Here is a 22,633-nt window from a genome sequence, read left to right on the forward strand (position 1 = left end):
GAATTACCAACACGCCCAAGCTTGCACTCTACCCGCCATTCCGTTATACGGAAAGTTTCACTAGGGCACCTCCAAACACAAGAGCCAAATACGACGCATGTACGTCCCTATCAATACAAAGCATTCGTACTCCTGTGCCTTCAGGAAAGGAGATAAAATTCTGCGACGGTCGCCGAGAGAGACGACGCCCCTCCCTCCGTTGCTCGGCGGCGATGGCCGCTCGCTATCGGGGTTCGAAAGTGCACGCCGCGGGCTCGCTGCACAAGACAGGGCCTGCTGTTGCGGCGTGACATAAGAGTTGCCAGAAATAGCCCCCAAAATGCGCCCAACGCAGCGCCGGTGGGCGTTCGTGATACGCGTGTCGCACCTGGCTCTGCTTCCTTTTATTTCTGTGCGTTCTCTTTTGCGTAGCCTGCGGCGCGGCAAGCAGACGTTGTAAGCATTAGGTATCCTCCGTTTGTCATTTTGTACTGCTCAGAACTGTTTCAGAGCAGCTTGGTATTTTTTCGCCCATTGAATTTCTATTGCGAGAGCGCTCCTGGCCTGCCCACGAATTCTGCTCACAACTATATTGCACTGACAAATCGACGAGACCTATCATGTGGGCCATAGTATATTTGCTGAGAAACTGTTGTTGTTCATAGTACATCGTTTGTAGTTATGTCCCTCCTGCTTGTGCCCTTCACTGGGCCTGCAGTATTGTGCAAATAAATAAAATAAAAAAACTCTATGAGGTGTGCAACGCTCCTAGTGAAACCGGAGGCCAGCCATTAGCATCCGAGAAGTGGGTTGTATGAAATATAGACGAAAAAAGCTTGGTTGAGTAAGATACTGGCTCATGCGTCGACATCACTTCACCGTGCTTAGCTCAGAGTCGAGGGTCATAGTTGAGCTCCTTTAGCTATCCTTGACCCCTTTACACTGGCCAGCCTATTATCGATGTTATCCGGAGGGAATGCCCGGTGGGCCTTTATCTGGACGCTAAGTAGTCAGTTCATTTCGCCTCAGCGAGTTAAGTCTACACTTGTCTATTTTTTTTAACCGCAGGGAGATACCGGCGCTATCGGTATTTGTACGGCAAGCTGTGCTGGGCCGTTTAGTTCAAGAATGCTTTCCCAGGGTTTGCGACGCCAGTTAGAGTCTAGAATGATATTTCGTGTTTTTTTTTTTCTTGAGGCATTGCTTTGGCGACAGATACTGCTGCTTAGGGTCTGTTGAAAGAAACACGCCGTCCTGCTTCGTAGCACGTTCAATCGTATACGCCAATAAAACGGAGCGTATTTGAAAGGAGGTTCAAGGAGACCTCATGTCTCCTGATAAAATGTGGAACAATTTCCTTTCCTTTTTTTTGGTCAAGTAAAAACGTTTCTTTCTTTTTATCGCTAAGCGTGATGTGTGCCGGGATCCAGGGCAAAAAATCTCCTACCCCTTTGGGCCCTGGTGGTGTAAATTGACGCCACCACATAAATGTTCCATTAGCGCATAGAGAACAAAACCAAAACTGCTAGTTCACTGGGGAATTGTTCTCCAATTATGCCTATTGTGATAGACATCTTTGTTATTGTGTTTTAGAGCTAGCTGGACGCTACAAAGAAGGAGAAGCTGAGGTGAAAAAAAAAAACGACATTGAGGATAACAAAAACGGAGGTATTAGTTTTATTCCTAAACTTGGATATCTATAAATGCTTGCATTACGGAGCTCATTTTTTGCTTGTAGGCTCATGTGGTGATAAAATTTTGGAAAACATGCAGAAAAGGCGTTTCTGCTCAACACAAAATCTTTATTGTCAGGTGCCCTAATTAATTGCGTCATTAATAAATTAGTTAATACTTTCATTACCAGCTCTATTTTTTTGTTTGTGGCCTTACTGCGCTCTAAAACTTCAAAAAGACATCAAAACATTCTTTTGCTTGATTTAAAAAAAAAAACAGGGCCGAAAGGTGTGGGGACACACGTACTGCGTCACGAAATTCCTGCATCTCAACTTTGTTTCGTGCGAAGTAAGCCTGTCGTTCTCTCTCTCCGTGCCGAAAAAAAAACGGACCCCGACGGAACGGATTCCGTAAAAAGTCACTCCTCGACCAAACTCTGCCTCTCTTCCGCATAAGCGGGTTTTGGGAGTTCGGAACCCCTTCCGTCGGGGTCCGTTTTTTTTTTTTTTTGGCACGGACAAAACAAGAACAGGCTATACCCTCCGTAGTGGCGCTGTGGGCTAAATAGTGCATGGACTCTTGAGGTCTTACGCATCTGTACAAATTTCTTATCCATCCCGCTTATGCATAAATCACAACAGGAATACCGCAAAAACCTAGCAGGAATTCCTGTCGTACGTCAAAAAACTTTGTTGTGACAACAGAAGTCCTGTTGTTACGACAAAGCCATCTGTTGTTACGGCACACATTTCTGTCGTAACGACAGAGTTATTTTTTTCAGCGACAAACATTCCTGTAGTCACATGGGAACTGCCATTTAGGCTACTATTCACGATAGGCAATAATATTCAAACCATGTGCAACTGCTGATGGAACCTCAGGACCACGAAATTCGGCACGACGGAATATTCAAATGAGGACAGGAATACGACACACCACAGAACATCAGAAACCCGACACGTCAAGAATATACGACAAGACGACAGTACGACACGCGAAAATACGACAAAACTACAGAAACTTTTCTTGTCGTCATTTTCGACTGGGTGCCGCCAATATACATTTTTTATTAGGGGAAATGAAACATTTCTATCGCAACCGCCGCTTTTTTTATCGCAATCGCTCCAATCACGAATCTGTTGTCACAATTACAGCGCCTTCGTTAAAGGGGAAAAACTGTATTTATGATTTATTACGGATGAAATGGTCATTCCGCCGCCATTCTTCTTCATTGTAACCTCTCACCCACATCTACACTGACTTGTTTCTCCTCCAGGAAATGAGATTTGAACACCCGCAACAGGTCGCCTTTTTCTCTGAGATCGCATCAAAATTGAAGCTACGCGTTGCTTCTGTCGAGAACACCTGCAGGCCTGTCAAGTACTGCACCGATAAACGTTATTTTTCCCTTCCTATTTGCGCGCCATTAACGCATTCAGTCAAACCGAAGACGGAGAGGCACGCAAGTTTCCGTCGGTATCACTGAGAACTTACTTCCGTTTAAGGACGGGAAACACGAGGCTAACGCACGGCCTACACCTTCCTCCACCCCCAACCCAACTAGCACATTCTTTTTCTTTTCTTTTATACGCAGTATTTCGTCATCCTGCTGCTGGTCGTGGTGTTCGAGATTGCGATCATGGCCCTGGCCTTCGCGTACGTGAACAGCTCCCAGGTACGTACGCAAGCAGCAGACCTCGCCTCCTTGAGTGTGCCGAAGGGTACGCGCGCTCCAGAACAGCCGTGGCGAACGACGAAGGTCGCTTCTAGACTGCGCCCGAAGCGAACTCGGCTCCGCCGGTGCAGTTACATAACGCCAAACGTGAGAGACTCGTGCTCCTTGAAAAGATATACTACCAGGCTTAAAGGAGCCATGAAGACAAAATACACGTTGGGTTTATTAAAAAGACGGCTTAGTCCCGATAACGATGGTACCAATATCATCGCAGTCTTCGAACAAATAACGGAGATATTAAAGAAAACGTGTGAAGCAGTCGCGACCCCCTAGCAAATTTCCCGCAACTTTTCTATGACGTCACGGAACCTTGTTTGTGCGATCGGCGGCCGCCTAACTGACCTGTCGCGACGACACATGACTGGACGTCTGTAATGGGGCCTCTAATTCCATTTGACCGCATCACTTGAATGCTAACGTGCAGTTAACGCACTGAAAATTATGTTTTATTGTTGGCCCGTATGACGTCATTCTTGCTCATAACACGTCACTGTGGCGCAAAATTTGAAAGTTTATAAATACTTCTTACTTTTTTTTTGTTAAAAAACATCTTTTGTGGCTGTAATGGAGCTGAGTGAGATACTGAATCCTACTTTCAAATTAAACGAAGTTGTATTTTCTCTTCATGGCTCCTTTAAGGCAGCTATGAATAGGAAAAAGGTTATATACAGTCGAACCTCGTTATAACGGAGTAGTATCGGGAGAGCAAATTAGTTCGTTATAACCGATATTCGTTTTAACAGTAGAGGTAAAAATCGGCTCTAACAAATCGACGATCTGGCTCGCGCAAAAATACTTGATACAAAAATGCATTCTTGAGGCTTCGAACCCACTATAAACAAGGTAAGCCTTACATTTCTCCTTCTTGCATTTTCAGCTCAATGAACCAGAATATCATAGTGCGGGAAATTGCAACAAAGCATGGTTCACTTGACAAAACAGGTCTGCGTCCTTATTTATTTGATGAAGGATGTGATCTTCGTCTGGTGGCTACTCACAGCACTTAGCGAGATGAAGTTTTCCACAGTGTCCACTAGCAAAAAGGCCTTCATACTTCTGCAGTTTCGGAGGACGGGGTTTTCGAGTAGCTTTTAAGACTCCTGGTCAAATATTTCTTCGTCATATCCGATACAGCGCGCTGCTCTCACGATTTCAGTTTCGTTATAAAAGAATAAGGGTCATTGAAATAAAGAGTGGCCAACCAAAGTTTGTATTTGGTTCGCTATAGCCGATAATTCGCTGTACCAGTGTTAGCTATAACGAGGCTCAACTGTAATGGCATTAATAAGAAAATTTCTTGAAAAATCTTACACCCAAGATTATTCTCGATTCACGACGGGCATCGTGAACGCGGGTGTTATTGTGCAGCTCGCCTCCATGTAGCTCGCCTCCGCGCTACACCGCGATCGGAAATCGAATGCGTCGCTCTTTGAAACGGAATGCCGCATCTAATACGAAGGCCCGTAGTGGGTAAGAAAGGTCGTAACACTCCATTCGCAAGGACATTCGCAAGGGACTGTCCTGGAGACCGGATGCCGTCGGTGAGTGGTAGAAGTGCAGCTTGCTGGACCAGTTGGTACATATCGAAGGAACGAAGGACAACACCAGCGTTGTGTTGTCTCGTCTCTCCTCGTGTTTTGCGTCCTTTTTCGCTGATTTCTGTTCCTTCGGTGAGTGGTGCCGTTACTCTTTCCCCGCAGATGGAGGAGAGCATAAACAATCAGTTTAAGGACATCATCACAGGTGGCCGCAAGGACAAGGACTCGTGGCAGCAGGAGCAGGACGTGGCCATGGTGTACAACGTCCAGGCCAACGTAAGCACAGATCGCTTTTCCGATGTGACCTAAAGTGTTGCTGTTGCAACGGTGACACCAACGATGATATGGCTTGAGCTGTAACGAGGGTAACGAGAAAAAATAAAAGCGAAGTCACGAGCGCTCATCATGGTACACCAGAGTATAAATATAAAACACAGGCGGTGATTTCGTGAACACAACGTTGTGAGAACAATGGAGCTGTAGTGTTGCTTTATTTTTAGTCACCAAGCAACGGTAGTGTTGGGATGTGGTGCTTGTTAAGGTAACGACGTGGCTTGTTAGGGTAACTGCATACTTCAATTAATGATGAGGCGTGTTGTGAAAGTTCACCGTTAACGTTATCGAAGCCATTTCTGAGTTTCAATCGCTGTTTGTGCTACTATATCTTAGAAGCAATACCAACGTATTGGCCGTTAGAACTGAACGGCAGCGGTTTTTATTAATTGAGCGCAAGGAATTCGAAATAAGAGATTAATTATTATCGCTAATGAAGGGAACGATACGTATGCCTTATTTTAGTGGCATAGCCATTTGCCAGTGAACAACAACATGCGTTCAAAAGAATCAGGGAAGCTGTTACTCACGCGCAACACCTGAATGGCGAAGCTGTTGTAGGTGTTCATTGACGGACACAAAGTTGAGTTTTGGTATCGTTGTGGTGTCGTGGTGGACGTCGGCGGCATGGAATTTCAATGACCTTATGTTGAGAAAGGCCAGAGTCAGGTCAGCTCGTCCTTTTGGTCGACGTTTTTGTAGGCCACGCGCGACTTATCGTCTCTCTAGCGGATGCTTTGCACACCGAGCCTCTCGAAGCGCGGCCTCTACCTCTGCCGTGCGAACTATCCGCGGCCGGGCGATGTGGAGTCAGTGATCAGCAGCTTCGACATTCAAGTCACGGCTCTTCTACGGTACAGACCGCATGCGCACGACGACAAGAGGGCGAACGAACGAGGGCCGTATGCTATGGCGTGTTTTTCTCGATCCGTGCAAGTGTTGCCATGATACGGCGAAAGGTAGAGTTTTTTTGTGGCCAATGATGGCCAATCACCCAAAGTTGGTATGCCTAGTTTGACCAACGTGCGTTTGTGGCACGCGTGCACTGGTGCTCGGCATTTTCTTGGTATTTTTATCTGCGGACACCATACACGAGCGATTTGCTCAACATTTTCGCCGTTAAAAAGTGGCCTGAAATTGTTAATTACGCGCAGCTCCGGTGTTGCGGAGGCCGGGGCACCCAGGATTACATCGACAGCAGCCTGGACATCCCTCAAAGCTGCTACGACAACAGGGACAACCAGCGGCCGGTCCTCTACCAAACGGTAAACACTCCGTACTTTCGTGATCGAGACTCCCCTTCCGACCTAATATTTGTTTCCTTGTGGAACGAAGAACGCAGCCTTGATTTCCTGAGTCTCTTTTATGTGATCACAAACTTTCCCTTGATCCAACCCGACTACTTGTCACCTTAATGACAAGACCCACAAGACATCAGCAGGAAAACGCACCAACTCCGTACTTTGCGAGAACAGGCACATTCAAGTTTCCGTTTTTCCTGCGCACTAGTGTAGGCTGGAACCAGGTAACCGAATCACATCTTTCCTGTATCGAGTAACTGTGCATTGTTAGTTTTGTATGTATTAAGGTATTGTTCTTTGCATTGTATCCTGCCCTCCGGCTGGGACCAAATAATGGTCTGCAGTATGTATTAAATAAATAAATAAATAAATAAATAAATAAATAAATAAATAAATAAATAAATAAATAAATAAATAAATAAATAAATAAATAAATAAATAAATAAATAAATAAATAAATAAATAAATAAATAAATAAATAAATACTTGATCTGTTACCCAATACTCGTAACTCGAGTCAACCAGATGTCGCACATGCGCACGCATAGGGAGCACGCACACTATTTTCGCTACATTCGCTAAAATGAACGTAAAACCGTCTGAAAATGAAGGCCAGAAGCGTGACAACACTCTCTAAAATGCCACATTAGAGTTCACAAGTAAAACTGAAAGTGATTGTGATTTAACATCCATCATTCTTGTCTCCTACGCAAAGCTTAGCGCCTGTTTGCTGTAATATTTCTGGGACATTATAATTAACATCTCCATCGATGATTCAGGAGCCGTTTCTGCTTCTTCAATTTTAAGGGGACCCCTGCAACACTTTTCTTAACTTTCTTTTCTAAATCCTAAACATACTTTCAGAACGTTGTCAACAAACACATCAAGTTGTATGAATAGGGGTCACAAAGTACCTCAGCCAAAAAATTACTGCTCTATGCCCATCAGGTAACTCTGACACTTGCTCGGAAGAGTTCTCTGTCTTTCCGGGTCTTGGCGTTCTTCAAGCGCTCGAATTGCGCCATTACAGCGGAGTAGCGGATATTGGAAGGCTTCCTTCCGGATGCAGCAATGAATGCTTTAAATGGCCAGTTTAGAAATAAAAAGCCATAAAAGCAAAGCAGAACCGGAAGGCGGGTTACCTGCTACGTACAAACCACCCAGTGCCGCTTCGTGCTGGCGATAACTATTGGCGGTGAGCGCGAACACAGGCGGCGCTGCGAAGCGCGCCTCCGTGACGTCAGCTTAGGGATTCTCGCATTTGTCGTCTGCTTCACTCAGGATCGCTCTCCCGGCTGTTTCTTTGAGCTCGGTCAACGTCTGATGCTTGTCCGCACCAGAATTGGCGTGTGGGTAATTTTTTATCATAATAATAGGCTTAAAATCGCATACACTAGCTGATGGTGTCATTTAAAGTATAGTTTTGGATACCGCTACGGGAGAAACATTGCCGGCGCCACCCCATTCCTTGCGAAGCCGGTCCTGTGCGGAGCGCGGAGAATCGGAGCTAGGCGACAGCTTCTCATGTAAGCATTCAAACAAAAGGAACAGTCAGCTGCTAATAACCGACAACAGCGAAAATGGAAGACCAAAACACATTCTAGGCCTTCAGGGCTGTCGGCTTTGGCAGAAGGCTTCACGATTCCCGGTAATCATATGTAAGGTAATACAGTTTTTGCAACCTTGCCGAACGCTCGAACGCGTTTTGTCACATCACTGTACGTTTTCAAGGCATGAAAGTTTGCCGACATGCACTATAGTCTGCAAAAACTGTAGGTTGAGTTCCAAATAACCCAGTGTGTATATACGCGCGTGCTGATTCTATACCAGGCATCTAACCAGTATGGAGGTTTATTGAGCACAACGAGTCACGTCTTCGTTAAATTTATAGCAACACATATATGTTTGTTAAGACCTGGAGGGATATTTCGGAACATTTTGCACAGCCATATCTTCCCGATATTCGGATATCCGATATAGGAAAACTGCACTCAAGAGAAGGAGGAGGAGTAAGGGGAGGAGGGAAACTTTGTTTAACAATTAAATCGATCTGGTTAGTGGGCCGGGTCCTCAGTCCAGGACAAGAGAGTAAAAGTAATTTTCTTCAAATCATAGAACGCCATCCCGAGTAGAATAGGATTTGTTCTTCGCGCCTGGAAGGGTTGAAAAGCAATAAAGAGCTACTTGGAATTCTTCGTCGGTTTCGAGTCTTGTAATATATGCAGGTATACTATTTATTACGTTAGTTAGCGAGTATATCATGCCTTGAACACCGTAATTATGTCGTCATTGTTCGAGTTGAGAGTCAGTTCGTTATGATAACGATATAATTACGATTGAAATTCGGAGCAGAAAAGCCGCCTTCGAGTACTGTGGACCACGTTGTTTAGGGCGCGATCGCGGTGGCGTAGCACAAACCTTCTCATTGTATTTGCATGTGATTAAACAAAGCACGCTGCGGATATGCACCTTCTTGCACGCAGCCGTAATGAAAGCCAATTTTTGAAGGGAATGTATGCCATACAAAATGAAGGAAATATCCACACGACCTTTGTGAGGCTCCAAACATCCCGAAACCTCCTAATAAGAAGTTGGTGACGGCGCCGAAAAATTAATGCGTTGGGCAGAAAAATAAAAGAAAGAAACATTAATCCGATACAAGACAACAACGAAAGAAAGAGAAGAAAGCCGCTTTATTTCCTGCTGTGCGATGAGCGTGTAGAGGCCGCTGCTTGGTACGTAGTATTAGACTGTTGAGTCTTCATAGGAGCATCTCAAAAATACTGCAGGGAAGCCTACGCATTTTGAATACTTATCGAGAAGCTCTGATCGCTGATCCTCGCGAATAAGCAAGAAAGGACGAGTTACACGCGATCTTCTGACCGATACTCTGAAGAAAGTTGTTTTCTATCTCTTCGTGCAAACTTGTGGGGGATACAGCTTCAAATTATTCAGATGCGTCAGAAGCTGGCAAAATAACTGAGTCGCTAGAAATACGCTTTTTAACGCACTACATCAACGAAGCGGGCGATTTCTAGCCCAGGCACTGTTGCACCTCACAAGCGGAGCGTAGCAGACGACAGCGGCGCGAATCCCTAAGCCGACGTCAGAGCCAGGGGGCGCCACTCAAAGATCTCACCGCCAATAGCTTTCACAATACTTACAGACGCGAAGGAAAGAGTGAAACCGTTTATTTGAAGTATTGTCGAGTCCTTTTAATGAGTTAAAGCGAGGTTCTTGTTTCAATCTTCGCACGCAAGTTGAATAGTAAATAAAAAATAATATCACAAATAGTTCCTTCACGCAGTGAAATATTCAAATATCATTTTACAGTTCGCGCCTACAGCCATCGGGAAATGCTGGTGACTGAACGAAAACAAAGGCGTAGGATGCGATGGTTTTCGGCGAGTCTCCTGAGCCGAAAAAGACGACGGCAGTAGGGACGTGCGATAGCCGACGATTTCGTCCAAGAAGGGGAACAAGCAGCTTTATTCGCTGTGATAAAGCTGCTGGCCAGTACAAACTATCGCTGCAAGATCACGCGGCTCGTGTTCTAGCGTGCGGGGTTAGATTGTAAAAACATACATAACCAAAAAAAACATTAAAAAATGCGGAAAATGGCAAAGCGTATAACGCACGGCATTTCCACAATAATGCATATTTCGCGAATATGATTCGCCTTTAGTCGTTATGATAGCGTAAATGGAAATAAGTAGTCGGACAGGATTTTGAAAAAAAAAAACAGAAAATTCGGCTGTAAAAAAACTCACACTCAAGACAAGCGGCATTCGAATGCTACGCATTAGTAGATAATTCTCTGAATTTCTGCAGAATTTTTCTGGGATACCGATGACGTTCAGGGAAAACAGCTGATTCATTTCCCCGCGGACCGGTTGGTCGACAGAAAAGCTCTGAGAAGATTTCTCACCCACTGCGCGTTCGTGAAACTTCATTGCGTCAAAACGGTTACCTGAAAATCGCGAAAAAGTAACGGTTCTAGATAAGACATACACGCATCGATCATGAATAAGAAGTGCAGTAGTACACCTTTACCTCATAAACCACGTATCGACATACATTTAAATCGTTCGAAGACGCGCTTACTCAGTGAGAGAAAAATCGTCGCACGCGTTCGTTCTTCCTTTAAGATTTGGGTCTTTGAATGCTTCAACGAAGGCTGGATGCACATTTGTCGAACGTTTTGATGCAGTTTTGGTGCAGTTTTATGTTGGAAAAATTTCGCTCTTCTCTCAACTTTCGTTTGTAAGGGATTGATTGATTGTAGGGTTTAACGCGCCGACGCAACGCAGGCGATGAGGCACGCCGTAGTGGATCGAGGGCTCCGGAATAATTTTGACCACCTGGGGATCTTTAACGTGCACCAAAATCTCGCACACACGGGCGTTATTGCTTTTCGCCTCCATCAGAAAAGCGGCCGCCGCGGCCGGGAATCTAACGGGCGACCTCGTGCTCAGCAGCACAACGCCTTAGCCACTGAGCCACCGCGGCGGGTCGTTTGGAAGGGATGGCAACGTTTTTGTTTACGAGTAGGCTTCACTGAACGACGAAAAAATGTGCGGGAAAACCAACTTACAAAGACGAAGCTTACACCATCTTCTAATTCTCGGTATCACTTTTAAAGACAAATGCATTGCTGAGAAGTCATTTTTAACGGCGAAGTTGTTTAGCAAATCGTAATTTTTCGTGTCCACAGTTAAAAATACCAGGAAAATTGCCGAGCACGCGCACGTGAGCGTGGGCCTCGCGCCGACCGCCCAGCGTCCCCTGCGCATGTTTGTCAATCCAAGAATACGCACATAGAGAGATTGGCCAAGATTGGCAAAAAAAAAAGCCCCAACGTCCGCTGTAATCGTGGCAACACTTGCTCGGAACGAGAAAGACACGTCATAGCGTACGCTTCTCCGAGGTGATGGCCAATGATTATCGCTTCCAAAAACAATTAAATAAGTCCACACTTATAGCAACAATAATGGAGTAAAGGTTGTTGCCGCAGCGAAGAAGAAACAAGTCGGCAGCAGTCGTGGACTTAAACATTCGTGATGGTCGTGAAGTTTGCGTGCAGCTTTGCTGCCTTCGAGTCTTTCGCGTTAGTGTGAGCTTCCTTCCCTTTTTTTAATGGGAAATACAAGCCATCGTGTATCAAAATCTGAAAGCCCTGGGACCTTATCGGTGAAAGCTTGGTCTTTATTAACTGTCTTTCCCCGTCGCCTTTTTCCGCGCAACGTCGTGAGCATGAATCCCGCACCCTAGCCACTGATCATCATCATCATCACCAAAATAATTAAAAAGGGCTCTGTCATCGTCTTTTGCGCTCTTTTTCATTTTTTTGAAGCCATGAACCAACTCGCCCAACAAAGCATTCTATTAAATCATTATCGCCAGCCTATCTACGCTCACTGCAGGGCTAAGGCCTCTCCCACAGATCTCCAATTATCCCTGTCCTGTGCCAACTGTGACCAATTTATCCCCGCAAACTTCTTGATCTCATCTCCCCATCTAACTTTCTGCCGCCCCCTGCAACGCTTGCCTTCTCTAGGGATCCACTCTGTTACCGTTAATGACCAATGGTTACCTTGCCTTCGCATTACATGCCCTGCCCACGTCCGTTTCTTCTTCTTAATTTCTACTAATATGTCCTTAACACGCGTTTGCTCCCTGACCCACTCCGCTCTCTTCTTGTCCCTTAATGTTACACTTATCATTTTCCGCTCCATTGCCCGCTGAGTCGTTCTCAATTTAAGTTGAACCCTCTTAGTGAGCCTCCACGTTTCTGCCCCGTACGTGAGTACCGGTAAGATGCAGCTGTTATACACTTTCTTCTTCAGGGACAATGGCTATAGGCCGCCATTCACTATCTGAAAATGCCTGCCGAATGCACTCCACCCCATTCTTATCGTTCGACTTATCTCTACCTCATGGTTGGGATCCGGGTCACAGCTTGGCCTAAGTAGATATATTCGGGAGCTGTCTGTGTCTGTCAGCCACAGACAGCTTCGCTGTAAAAAGAAGGAAACTGCAACGTGTGTTTGTAGTTCCCCGTTCACCTACGTGCAACTTTTCGACTCTGGCATTCGACTTGTCGGACGCGGAGGTTTTTGTGGTTGCAGCACGTTCATCAGTTGTGACAAACTCGATTATTTGTGCCACGGCCGGACATTCGGTGAACACCGAATAATCGAACGTGTCCAATATCGAAATTCCCAGATCTACTACGACTTGAATACAAAAATTCTGTTGTATTCGTACTGGAAATGTTCCGTATTTGGACAGAATAATATAAAAATGAGTTGAACGAATAACTAAATTTATGCTTTATACTTCCATTACCGCTCGCACTTACTGCTCCCTCTAACCGTTGCTTGCTGTGTGCGTGCAGGGCTGCTCCAAGGCACTGAAAGATTACGTCTTGCGCAATGGCCTGGGCATCGGGTTGGTCAACTTGTTCAGCCTTTTCGTCGAGGTACGTATATGCGACGCGCACGGACGTCTAGTATACTAGTGGTAGTAGTAGCAGTAATAGTAGTACTAGTAGTAGTAGTAGTAGTAGTAGTAGTAGTAGTAGTTGTTGTTGTTGTTGTCGTTGTAGCAGTAGTTGTAGTAGTAGTAGTAGTAGTGTAGTAGCAGTAATAGTAGTAGTAGTAGTAGTAGTACTAGTAGTAGTAGTAGTAGTAGTAGTAGTAGTTGTTGTTGTTGTCGTTGTAGCAGTAGTTGTAGTAGTAGTAGTAGTAGTGTAGTAGTAGTAATAGTAGTAGTTGTAGTAGTAGTAGTAGTAGTAGTAGTAGTAGTTGTTGTTGTTGTCGTTGTAGCAGTAGTTGTAGTAGTAGTAGTAGTGTAGTAGTAGTAATAGTAGTAGTTGTTGTAGTTGTAGTAGTAGTAGTAGTAGTGATTGTTGTTGTTGTAGTAGTAGTAGTAGTAGTAGTAGTAGTAGTAGTAGTAGTAGTAGTAGTAGTAGTAGTAGTTGTAGTAGTAGTAGTAGTAGTAACAGAAGTAGTATACTGGCACGTGTACTCACTCAGAGACTATTGTGATTAGTACAAGCAGGTGATAGTGCAAGCAGATGTGTCTGATGTAAAAATACAAGTTTATTTTTACATTTTTACGCATACCTGGCACGACAGGCGCATCAACATTAATTCCGAGCACATATTTATTTACCAGTGGCGCACGCAGAATTTTGCTTCGGGAGGGGTGGGAGGAGGAAGTGGGGGTGGAGGGGCACTTAAGAAATAGAGAAAATTATAACAAACCACAATTACCAAATTATATTACAACAAACAAACAAAATTATTAAATAATAAGAAAAACGACAAAACAAACAAACTCAAAACCAGATAAAATTGGCTCGTGGTTGATCAATCCTCGTAAATCATCCCCCGTCGCAAAAATTTCGGGGAGAAGTGCGGCCACCTCGCTCCCCCCCCCCCCCCCCCTCCCGCGTACGCTAGTGTCATTAACTACTCTTTTTCGTTGACAACTCCGACATTCGGAAGTAGACACTTCGCGGACACAGTGCCATCGCTCAGTCTTCCTTGAAACTAACCTGTACCGTGATGCAATAAGCAAAACAAAAGCGGAATTGGGAGTGGTGGTGCCCCATACCAGGAAACCATGAACTCCCATCCATCTGCTACGAAGCTAGAAGGCGGAGAAAAATTTAGGGCACTGTTCGGTATGCTGATAGACTATTACAGCAACATACTATCCCTATACTACGAATGAGCGCTTTAGCGCCCATGCGCAGTGGCTTGTTCGAGCAATCTCCCACTAAGGCAGTGCGCCTAATTAAGTGTGCAAGTTTCATTGCCATTCAAATGGAGTTAGTGAGTGAGTGAGTGAGTGAGTGAGTGAGTGAGTGAGTGAGTGAGTGAGTGAGTGAGTGAGTGAGTGAGTGAGTGAGCGAGCGAGCGAGCGTGTGAGTGAGCGAGCGAGTGAGTGAGTGAGTGAGTGAGTGAGTGAGTGAGTGAGTGAGTGAGTGAGTGAGTGAGTGAGTGAGTGAGTGAGTGAGTGAGTGAGTGAGTGAGTGAGTGAGTGAGTGAGTGAGTGAGTGAGTGAGTGAGTGAGTGAGTGAGTGAGTGAGTGAGTGGCCGACGGCATTTGGAAAAGTGTGCATAAACGTTTAAGCGAGTTTGTCGTGCCATCGCGTTAAAATCTCACGTGTACTGCTCTGTTTTATCTTTTCAGATTGTCGCTATGGTGTGCTCCTGTCTGCTCATTCAAGGAATCAAAAAAAGCCGCAAAAATGCGTCGGCAGCCTAAACGCTCATGTCTAAACCATATATCACTGCCATTTGTCAACAACACTTTTCCATTGTCCCCAGTAACACTTCTCTCGCGGCATTTTTGTGTCACACGCAAGAAAATGGCAACGAAGCAAAACACTTCGCTAAGCTTCGCTAAGAAAAGAAGGTTAAGTAGTTTTCTTTAACACTTCACGCCCTTTTCCGACGGCATATGAACGAGAACAACAATGCCGTATGCGGCTATGAGTAGCGGTTGATGTCCGCCTAACAACAACGGTAAAGTTCAGAGGCATACAGTTTTTATACCTTCCGCTGTTTTAATTGCCCTGAATGAATGACGCAATACACACTCACCCTCACTTACAAAAGCATTGCTTACGGGTACATCCCAAGTGTCAGTGTTAGCGTTGCTCTTTCTTATTCCGTGTTATGGCTAGACATGTGGACTTTTTGAAAGCTTTTGGAATTTTACCGACACAGAGAAGTACGTTAGCATCCCACTTACGTGTGGTCATCCCCATTATAAAGAGCACCATTTACTGCTCAGCAACCCGAAAAGATGAGATGTGCCGAGACGTCACTTCAGTGTTTTTAAATGTACGCATTTGTATTTTTATTCATTTAGTGTGTCTCATTGTCTCCGCAAAATGTAAACAAGAAGCAGCGCAAGACTTTGTGTTTTGTTAGCCTTCATAAACTCATTCACATTTACCCGCTCAATACACGTTCTTAGTTTACTTGGATTTTTTTGTAACCGGCAAACCATCATCGTGGATCAAGAGCGGGTGAACTTGCGGAAGTGATTGACTTCTTGTTCCAAATATCTTTTGTATTATCTTGAAAAGTCAATATGACGAACAATAAATATACTTTGATTGTTCTTAGAAGAACACGCTCGTGCTCATTGAATCAACGAAGGGGTTACCTGGAGGGACAAGCACTCTTTTCTCTTCCAGCGACGTGAGTCCCTGACGTAGATGGCCATTCGAATTCACGAGGCCGTCGAATACAACATCGCAATTATTGACGAGGTTATGCTGGCCACATATGCCATAATATCGAGGTTCAACTGGACTATTAAGCTATCGACAGCTACATTTCACGCTTGAATGACCAGAAAAACTTCAGAATGGGATGCACTGTGACGTGTATTGAATACTCGTAAATTTAAAGGCTCTACGAAGCAAAAAAATTCTCGGGGCGGAAGGAGGAAGGGCAGTTAATTAAGTCTGCTTCCATGCCTTGAAGGCGAAAGCCTGGCGATACTTATTAAAGGGATCCTGCAACACTTTTTTTGTCTTTTTTTTTTAATCTTAAATGCTTGCAGAACGTAGTCGCCTAACACCCGCAGTACCTTATATTAGGGGGTCGCAAAGTACCTCAGCCAAAAATGACTGCTCTGTGCCCATCAGAGATAACTCGGGAACTCGCTCAAAAGATTTTTCACTTTTTCCAGGTCTTAACGTTCTTCGACCGCTCGAATTACGTCATTAAGGCCATGCAGAGGCTGTTGGCCGGTTTTCCTTCAGTTGCAGCAATGAACGCTTTTCGATAGCAACTTTAAAACAAAACAAAAAAAAAAGCCACGGGACAAAGCAGAAATGGGAGGCGTATCTGGTGGGACGAGCAAATGACGCAGTGACGATCCGTGCTGGCGATAACTGTAGATTTCGCAGTGCTTCCAGACGCGAAGAAAAGGGTGAAAGCGTTCATCAAAATTGTTGCCGGGTCCCTTTAAAAACTTCTTTGCTGCAACATCGCATTTGCATCGCTTTCCATTTTGTTTATTTTTTTCTCTTTTGGCCCTAATTACTTCAACCGGCTTGTTTTCTGCCCCGGCTTATTTGTGTCTCTTTCTTCGCTTTCCTTCCTTTGTCTTACGGCGCTAATTACGTCAGCAAGGAGACTGGAACACGCCACGCTTCCCTAGAATCAGGGTTCCGCGCGGCTGCTGTGCACCCCTTCTACTCACGTGCATCACGTTCAGTTGTCACGTGGCATGCACTATTCTACGACATTTACGTTTCCAATTCATAGTTTTGATAACTTTGTGTACCAGGGCGTACGAGTATATGGCCCCGTCTCGGCGAGGTACAGTCAAACCCGGCTATAACGAACCCGGATAGAGCGAATTATGGTATATATCGAACAAAAATAATTCAGTTACGGAAATACATGGGAAACATATTCCTTATAACGAAGTTCACATCCGATATATCGAACTCTGGGCGCCTAGAATGGCCGTCGAAATGCATGATCTCGGAGCGGCGATTGAGATGTGGATTGGCCGCGACCACGAAGCAAGAGCCGCGACTGATACATTACGCCTCGCACGGAGCGACGTGACGCCCAATACTTTCCGTAACTGTTTGCGACGCGCGGGACTCGCGGCGGAACCCGCCCTGTCAGCGAGTCCGGACCAAGACAGCAGCATCGGTGAACTATGGGAAGAGCTCGCCAGCGTTCCCGATGATGTCACGAGTGAAATCCGTCCGACGCTTATAATGAAGCGCTTTCGGCAGTCGATGTGCTCCGCCAATGCTTCTTAGATTTTTGAGGATGCGGACTCGAACTGCTGCAAACAATGTTTCGTGTAGGGAATGTTATGCTAGTTGAAGCCACCGAAACGAAAGTGAAAACAAAAATCACCGCTTTTTTTTTTGTAACCTGGGCAGTTAAGGCGGAAAGTAGCTTTATTACTTGCAATAAATGAATTATTTTGGTATGGTAATGGCTACTGTACTGTGTTCGTTTCTGCATACGCGGATGGCGGAGTTTGTGAGGGAGGGGGGGGGGGGGGAGGCGGGTGGGCTTCCGCGGATTGCGAACTCGTAACAATCAGCTCGTTATAGGCGGGTTCGGCTATATCGAACTATTGGATATATCGAACTAATCGCGGTGCATATTGCAGTTCGCTATAAACGGGTTTGACTGTAGCGTGGTGCCGTGCGGCTTGCCTCCGTTCCGATGATGAATACGAATCCTGAAGTCTCGAGCAACGGCTTTGAGGCGATAACGGGTCGCACTTTGAGAGCTTGTAGAGGCACGCATTTGACTGGGCACCGTTGGCACCGGATGACCGATAGGCCGCAAGCGGCCACGACGGCGAGGCGCCGCCACGAAGTCTGATGTGAATGTCTTCGCCGCAACACACAGAACTTCTCTGCAATGCTCAAAACTTCGTCGTATAGCTGGGGTAGCTCGCGTGCACAGCGGAACGGCGAAGCACTTCGCGCTGATTCCCAACAGTACACTCGACGTACCGAGACCCCAGAAGCTAAAGGTACGTCGGACGGTACCAAGACGGGGATTCTAAAGATGCGTGCGACATAGTCTGTGAATGTCAGTGCCGGCCATCGACGCACATGCTGGTGTATTTGGAGCGGCTAGCCTGCAGAGGTGCTCCACGGTCTCCGTCGCTTCACAACTTCCGGTGAGAGCGGTGTGTTTTTGATTTTTAATTTTTACACAACAGGTCAAACCACTACCGCTCACTGACTAGCCAGAGTTAAAGCCCCGCAAAGCAGGCATAATACTCAGCAGTGACTCTTACTAGTCAGTCAGTGCTAGCGCTTTGGCGGATTAGTTAAAAATCAAGCCAGGCTGCTCTCACCGGGAGTTATAGGACGCATGGAAAGGCTCGTTGCACCGTACAAGCGCAAAAATTGAGAGGCACGTGTCGCGATCCGCCTGGTCCTGCATACGGCTCATAAGACAACAGCTGGTTGGTCCCATGGGCCGGTACTGGCATTTATCTGCTATGCCCGGCGTACCAGAAGGAGAAAAACTAAGCGTATTTATAGACATCTAAGAAAGAGTCTATAGGGTGGCCTCCTCCTTCGCTCCTTCTGCCCTCTCCATCAACTTGCGCTAAAGTCGAAGGAGGAGCGAGTGCCTTGGCTATAGGCACTCTTTCGAAGCTTGTTAGTGCAGAAGGGATTTGGAACGTCACGTGGGCTGTGTGTACAGCCACCCATTATATGGAAATGTGTCTCGGACTCACCTGCTAAACCGGCAAACAGGGGATACAAGGTGGGGGCTGTGTACTGGCATCGCTTATAATGGAGAGTTTTAGCTGACTGTTTTCGTCGGTCCGCTCCGGTATCGGTGGCCGGCTCAGCGCAACCGGAGCCAATGCCGTTCGCGGACAACCGCGCCACGCATGCGCAATGGCGCTCCCGCTTGATATCGGAGTGGAGCGGACCGTGAAAAACGGTCAGCTAAAACTCGCTATTGTGGGTATGTGTTAGCTTGTATGGCGCCAAGGATTTTCTCGTTGCCCTTGGGTATACTGGGGCGAGTTTATTGACCGTGTTCAAAACGCACTTCTCTAAAGCGTGCCTGACGCACGGAGTTGTTTGGCTGTACAATAATTCTCGCCCATATTTGGTTCGCCGACCTTATTATGCGTGCCATATAGTTTCTTGAAAACATGGCTCTTCGCGGAAAAATCTGGGCCCCCATTGTAAGCGCTGAACTCTCTCTCTCTCTCTCTCTCTCTCTCTCTCTCTCTCTCTCTCTCTCTCTCTCTCTCTCTCTCTCTCTCTCTCTCTCTCTCTCTCTCTCTCTCTCTCTCTCTCTATCTATCTATCTATCTATCTATCTATCTATCTATCTATCTATCTATCTATCTTCAGCAGAAAGGATAACAACTTTCCACTTCACAAGACAATTCTGGTTAACAAAAGTGGTGACCAGTATATATGTCTACGAAGAACGGAATAACACAAATGGAAACGGATAGCGCTGACGTCCTCTGCGACTCCCTGATAGTTGCACATATAACCACATAGGTGTGTTGGACAACGCCGTATAAAGCGGCTAATAAAAGCAATCATTTCCGTCATTAAACAAACTTAACCCGCCGCGGTGGCTCAGTGGCTAAGGCGTTGCGCTGCTGAGCACGAGGTCGCGGGTTCGATTCCCGGCCGCGGCGGCCGCTTTTCTGATGGAGGCAAAAAGCAAAAACGCCCGTGTGTACGAGATTTCGGCGCACGTTAAAGATCCCCAGGTGGTCTAAATTAATCCGGAGCCCTCCACTACGGCGCGCCTCATCGCCTGCGTTGCGTCGGCGCGTTAAACCCCACAATCAATCAATCAAATCAATCAATCAATTAAACAAATTTAATCAATAAAAAAATCTGCGTGCCTGCGGCGAAGCTTACAAAGTGCTTCCCACAGATGAGCCTACATCCGGTGTATTTAAACTCGTATAGGCTGCTTTCGCGTTATATTCCGTTGGAGGCGCAACCAAACCGCTTGTCATTTCTGATTGGACCTCCTGTCGCAACATTTCATTTTGATGCAAGGCGTTAACGTTGATATTGCTATAGTAACATTCGAATGTGATAAAGGCTCGTACAGTCGATCCCAAATATAACGATCTATCTGTTATAACGACCATGTTTCGGTGCACTTACGACTTTCCTAAAGGGACCGAGCAGCTGGACGAGTGGCGCCACCCCTCGGCGCTCCCCTGGTTAGTGGAATGAGCTGGTGCGTTGGACTACGCAGCCTTCCGTTGTTTGTGCCGTGTTTGCTTCGGAATTTTGAATGTTTTGATGGTGTTGCGAGCGGATATGGGCGGTGAAACGAAGTCCGGACACATGTTTTGGGTTCTTGGATGCAATACCGGCTACTTAAACTTGTCGGACGCTTCTAAAGTTGCTAAAGTTGGGTATGGCCCCGTATGGGGTACAATGACATGAGCGCTTTTTGCAGCAATCTAAGCTTACCTCCACCTGATCTTAGTGCGACTAAAACCACAATTATTCTTATTCATTTCTTCTTAAATCTACTAACGACTACTTAAACTTATTGGACACCTCTAAGGTTGGGAACGGGCTACATTGACATGAGCGTTTTTTGCAGCGCTCTGCGCCTGGCTCCGCGCTATCTGAGTAGGGAATAAAACTATTATTTGAATAATCTTCATTGGAATAATCTTCATATTTGAATAATCTTCATTGGTTTCAATGACTGCGGTTTCCACGCCAGCCTTAACGGTACGGGATACCTCGATACGTGTGCTTTGAAGAGAAAGGCACTAACGTACGAGATCGATTACCGTGTGGCCGTGGAAACGGTCGCGGCAGTTTACACTTTCTTTCCGTAACCGTGAGCTTTGTGCCTTCGGTTTTCTTGAGTGGCAGCACGGGAGCCTGAGGGCTAAAGCGGAACTCCCACGTTTGTAGCGGTCATTTTTTCAGGAGCCAAAGTTATTCAACCCCCAAACAGCCCAAGCTACAAACCATACCCCCGTCCCTCCCCATTTTACCACCTGCGTGGCTGGCACCGATAGTGAGAAGATGTAGCAGTGTTAACTTCAGCCCGTGTTTTAGATGCGACTGCATCTCATTTACTCGCCTTGTTCACGCAGCGTCGTCGGCGTTGTTGTCGTCCGCCCCTCCCCCATTCTCCTCGCCGCGCGAGCTGCGCTCTCGGCCGCTCACCCCCTCTCCTCTCCGATGCCCCTCTGTCGAGAAGGGCATTGGATTGGATTCGAATGGCTTGGCTTGGCTTGGCTAGGATTTGATTGGATTGGATTGGATTAAAGTGGATTGTGTTGGATTGTGTTGCGTCATAGCCGCGGCAGACGCGCTGGCGCTGGCGCATGTGCAGTACCACGGCCGCTGGATGAAAGGCGCACTGACCTTGCGTGCGCTCTCATCCAGCGGCCGTGGCAGTACTCTCTCTTCCGCGGTCTCCTCTCCTTCGGGCGCGCTGCGCATATAACCGGTGTGCCGCTCTCCGGCGGCCTTTCGGTCGATGGTTGCACTCCGCTTGCGCTTGAACCCCCCTCAGCGTCGCATCACACCAGTTCCCGCGAGGGGGAGGTGGGCGTAATTTTTTTTCTTTTTTTGCTTCATATTTTCTTTTTGGCCAAGTACCTAAAAAACGTGTAATGCCGTGCGAAGAAACCAAAAACGCGCCACTAGTTGCCTCAAATAGGAGTGCCTCCAGCACAGACGCATTTCCGACACGCTGGAAGCAGTTAGGATTTGGAAGGGTCATGGAAGCGCAAGATTAAACAGCAAAATCATCCAGTCCTACGTCTGAGCACGGCGATGGTTGGACGCGAAGTATTCTCCGAGAGAAATAGAATAGGAAAGGGTCAAAGTCAAAGACCCTGCGATCAAAAGACAAAACTGCGTGCTGGTCAAATTCAAAGCTCAACTAGTCAAAGTTCAAATCCACAAGGCAACCAAGGAAACCCACACGAGAAAGCTTTGCGATAAACCATCATCGTCGTTAGACGGAGGAGGGCATGATTTTTTAAAGGTAGGTGGCAGCTTGTAAAACTCGACCGCAGCATTCAGTTGAAAAACTAAGGGCAGGTTCTTGTCCCCCTCCTGTCTCTTGTACTTCAGCCACGCAGGTATTGTTTCTTTTTTTTTTTTTTTGAAAAACCATTAGGTAACCAACTACGCAGCAATCATTGCAGGTCTTATAAAGCAATGCTTTTCCACGACAAGCAATGACGTTATACTATCACGTGGTATTTATTCTGTAAACGATTCCCGATGGCTGTAGTAAACGTATTTCCGTGAAATTATACACGTTTCTATCGTAGTTATTAAGTCACGGAGCGTCGTCTATCCAAATTTTTGTTTTGGGGTAAATCTTAGAAGGACCCCCGAACTTTGTCTTTCGCTTGGGCACGACGCCTTTTCGTCATCAACTGCCAAAGGCCAGCGCCGCAGCATTCGTGAATCGGCTGCGCACACCGGCTTTGTAGGAAAATTTAGCTGAAATATATTCCTCGATACACCAAACTTCATGCAGGCATGAAAAATTTGCACGGATGAACGG

At 46.2% G+C, this 22,633-nt stretch overlaps 1 protein-coding gene across 1 annotated transcript in view; it reads left to right on the forward strand.

Annotated features, from left to right (window-relative positions):
• Positions 1-15,711, forward strand: part of LOC144175050 (23 kDa integral membrane protein-like) — a 34,796-nt gene extending 19,085 nt beyond the window's left edge. The window contains exons 3-7 of the mRNA XM_077704088.1: positions 3,248-3,328; positions 5,089-5,202; positions 6,414-6,524; positions 12,958-13,041; positions 14,763-15,711. Of these exons, the coding sequence (XP_077560214.1) occupies positions 3,248-3,328; positions 5,089-5,202; positions 6,414-6,524; positions 12,958-13,041; positions 14,763-14,837 (465 nt within the window). The 3' untranslated portion in view covers positions 14,838-15,711. The remainder of the gene's footprint in view (positions 1-3,247; positions 3,329-5,088; positions 5,203-6,413; positions 6,525-12,957; positions 13,042-14,762) is intronic.
• Positions 15,712-22,633: the final 6,922 nt, after the last annotated feature.

This window comes from Haemaphysalis longicornis, unplaced genomic scaffold, assembly GCF_048455015.1.
Source record: "Haemaphysalis longicornis isolate Haplotype H1 unplaced genomic scaffold, Haemaphysalis longicornis Haplotype H1 scaffold_3, whole genome shotgun sequence".
In the NCBI taxonomy this organism is placed as follows: domain Eukaryota; kingdom Metazoa; phylum Arthropoda; class Arachnida; order Ixodida; family Ixodidae; genus Haemaphysalis; species Haemaphysalis longicornis.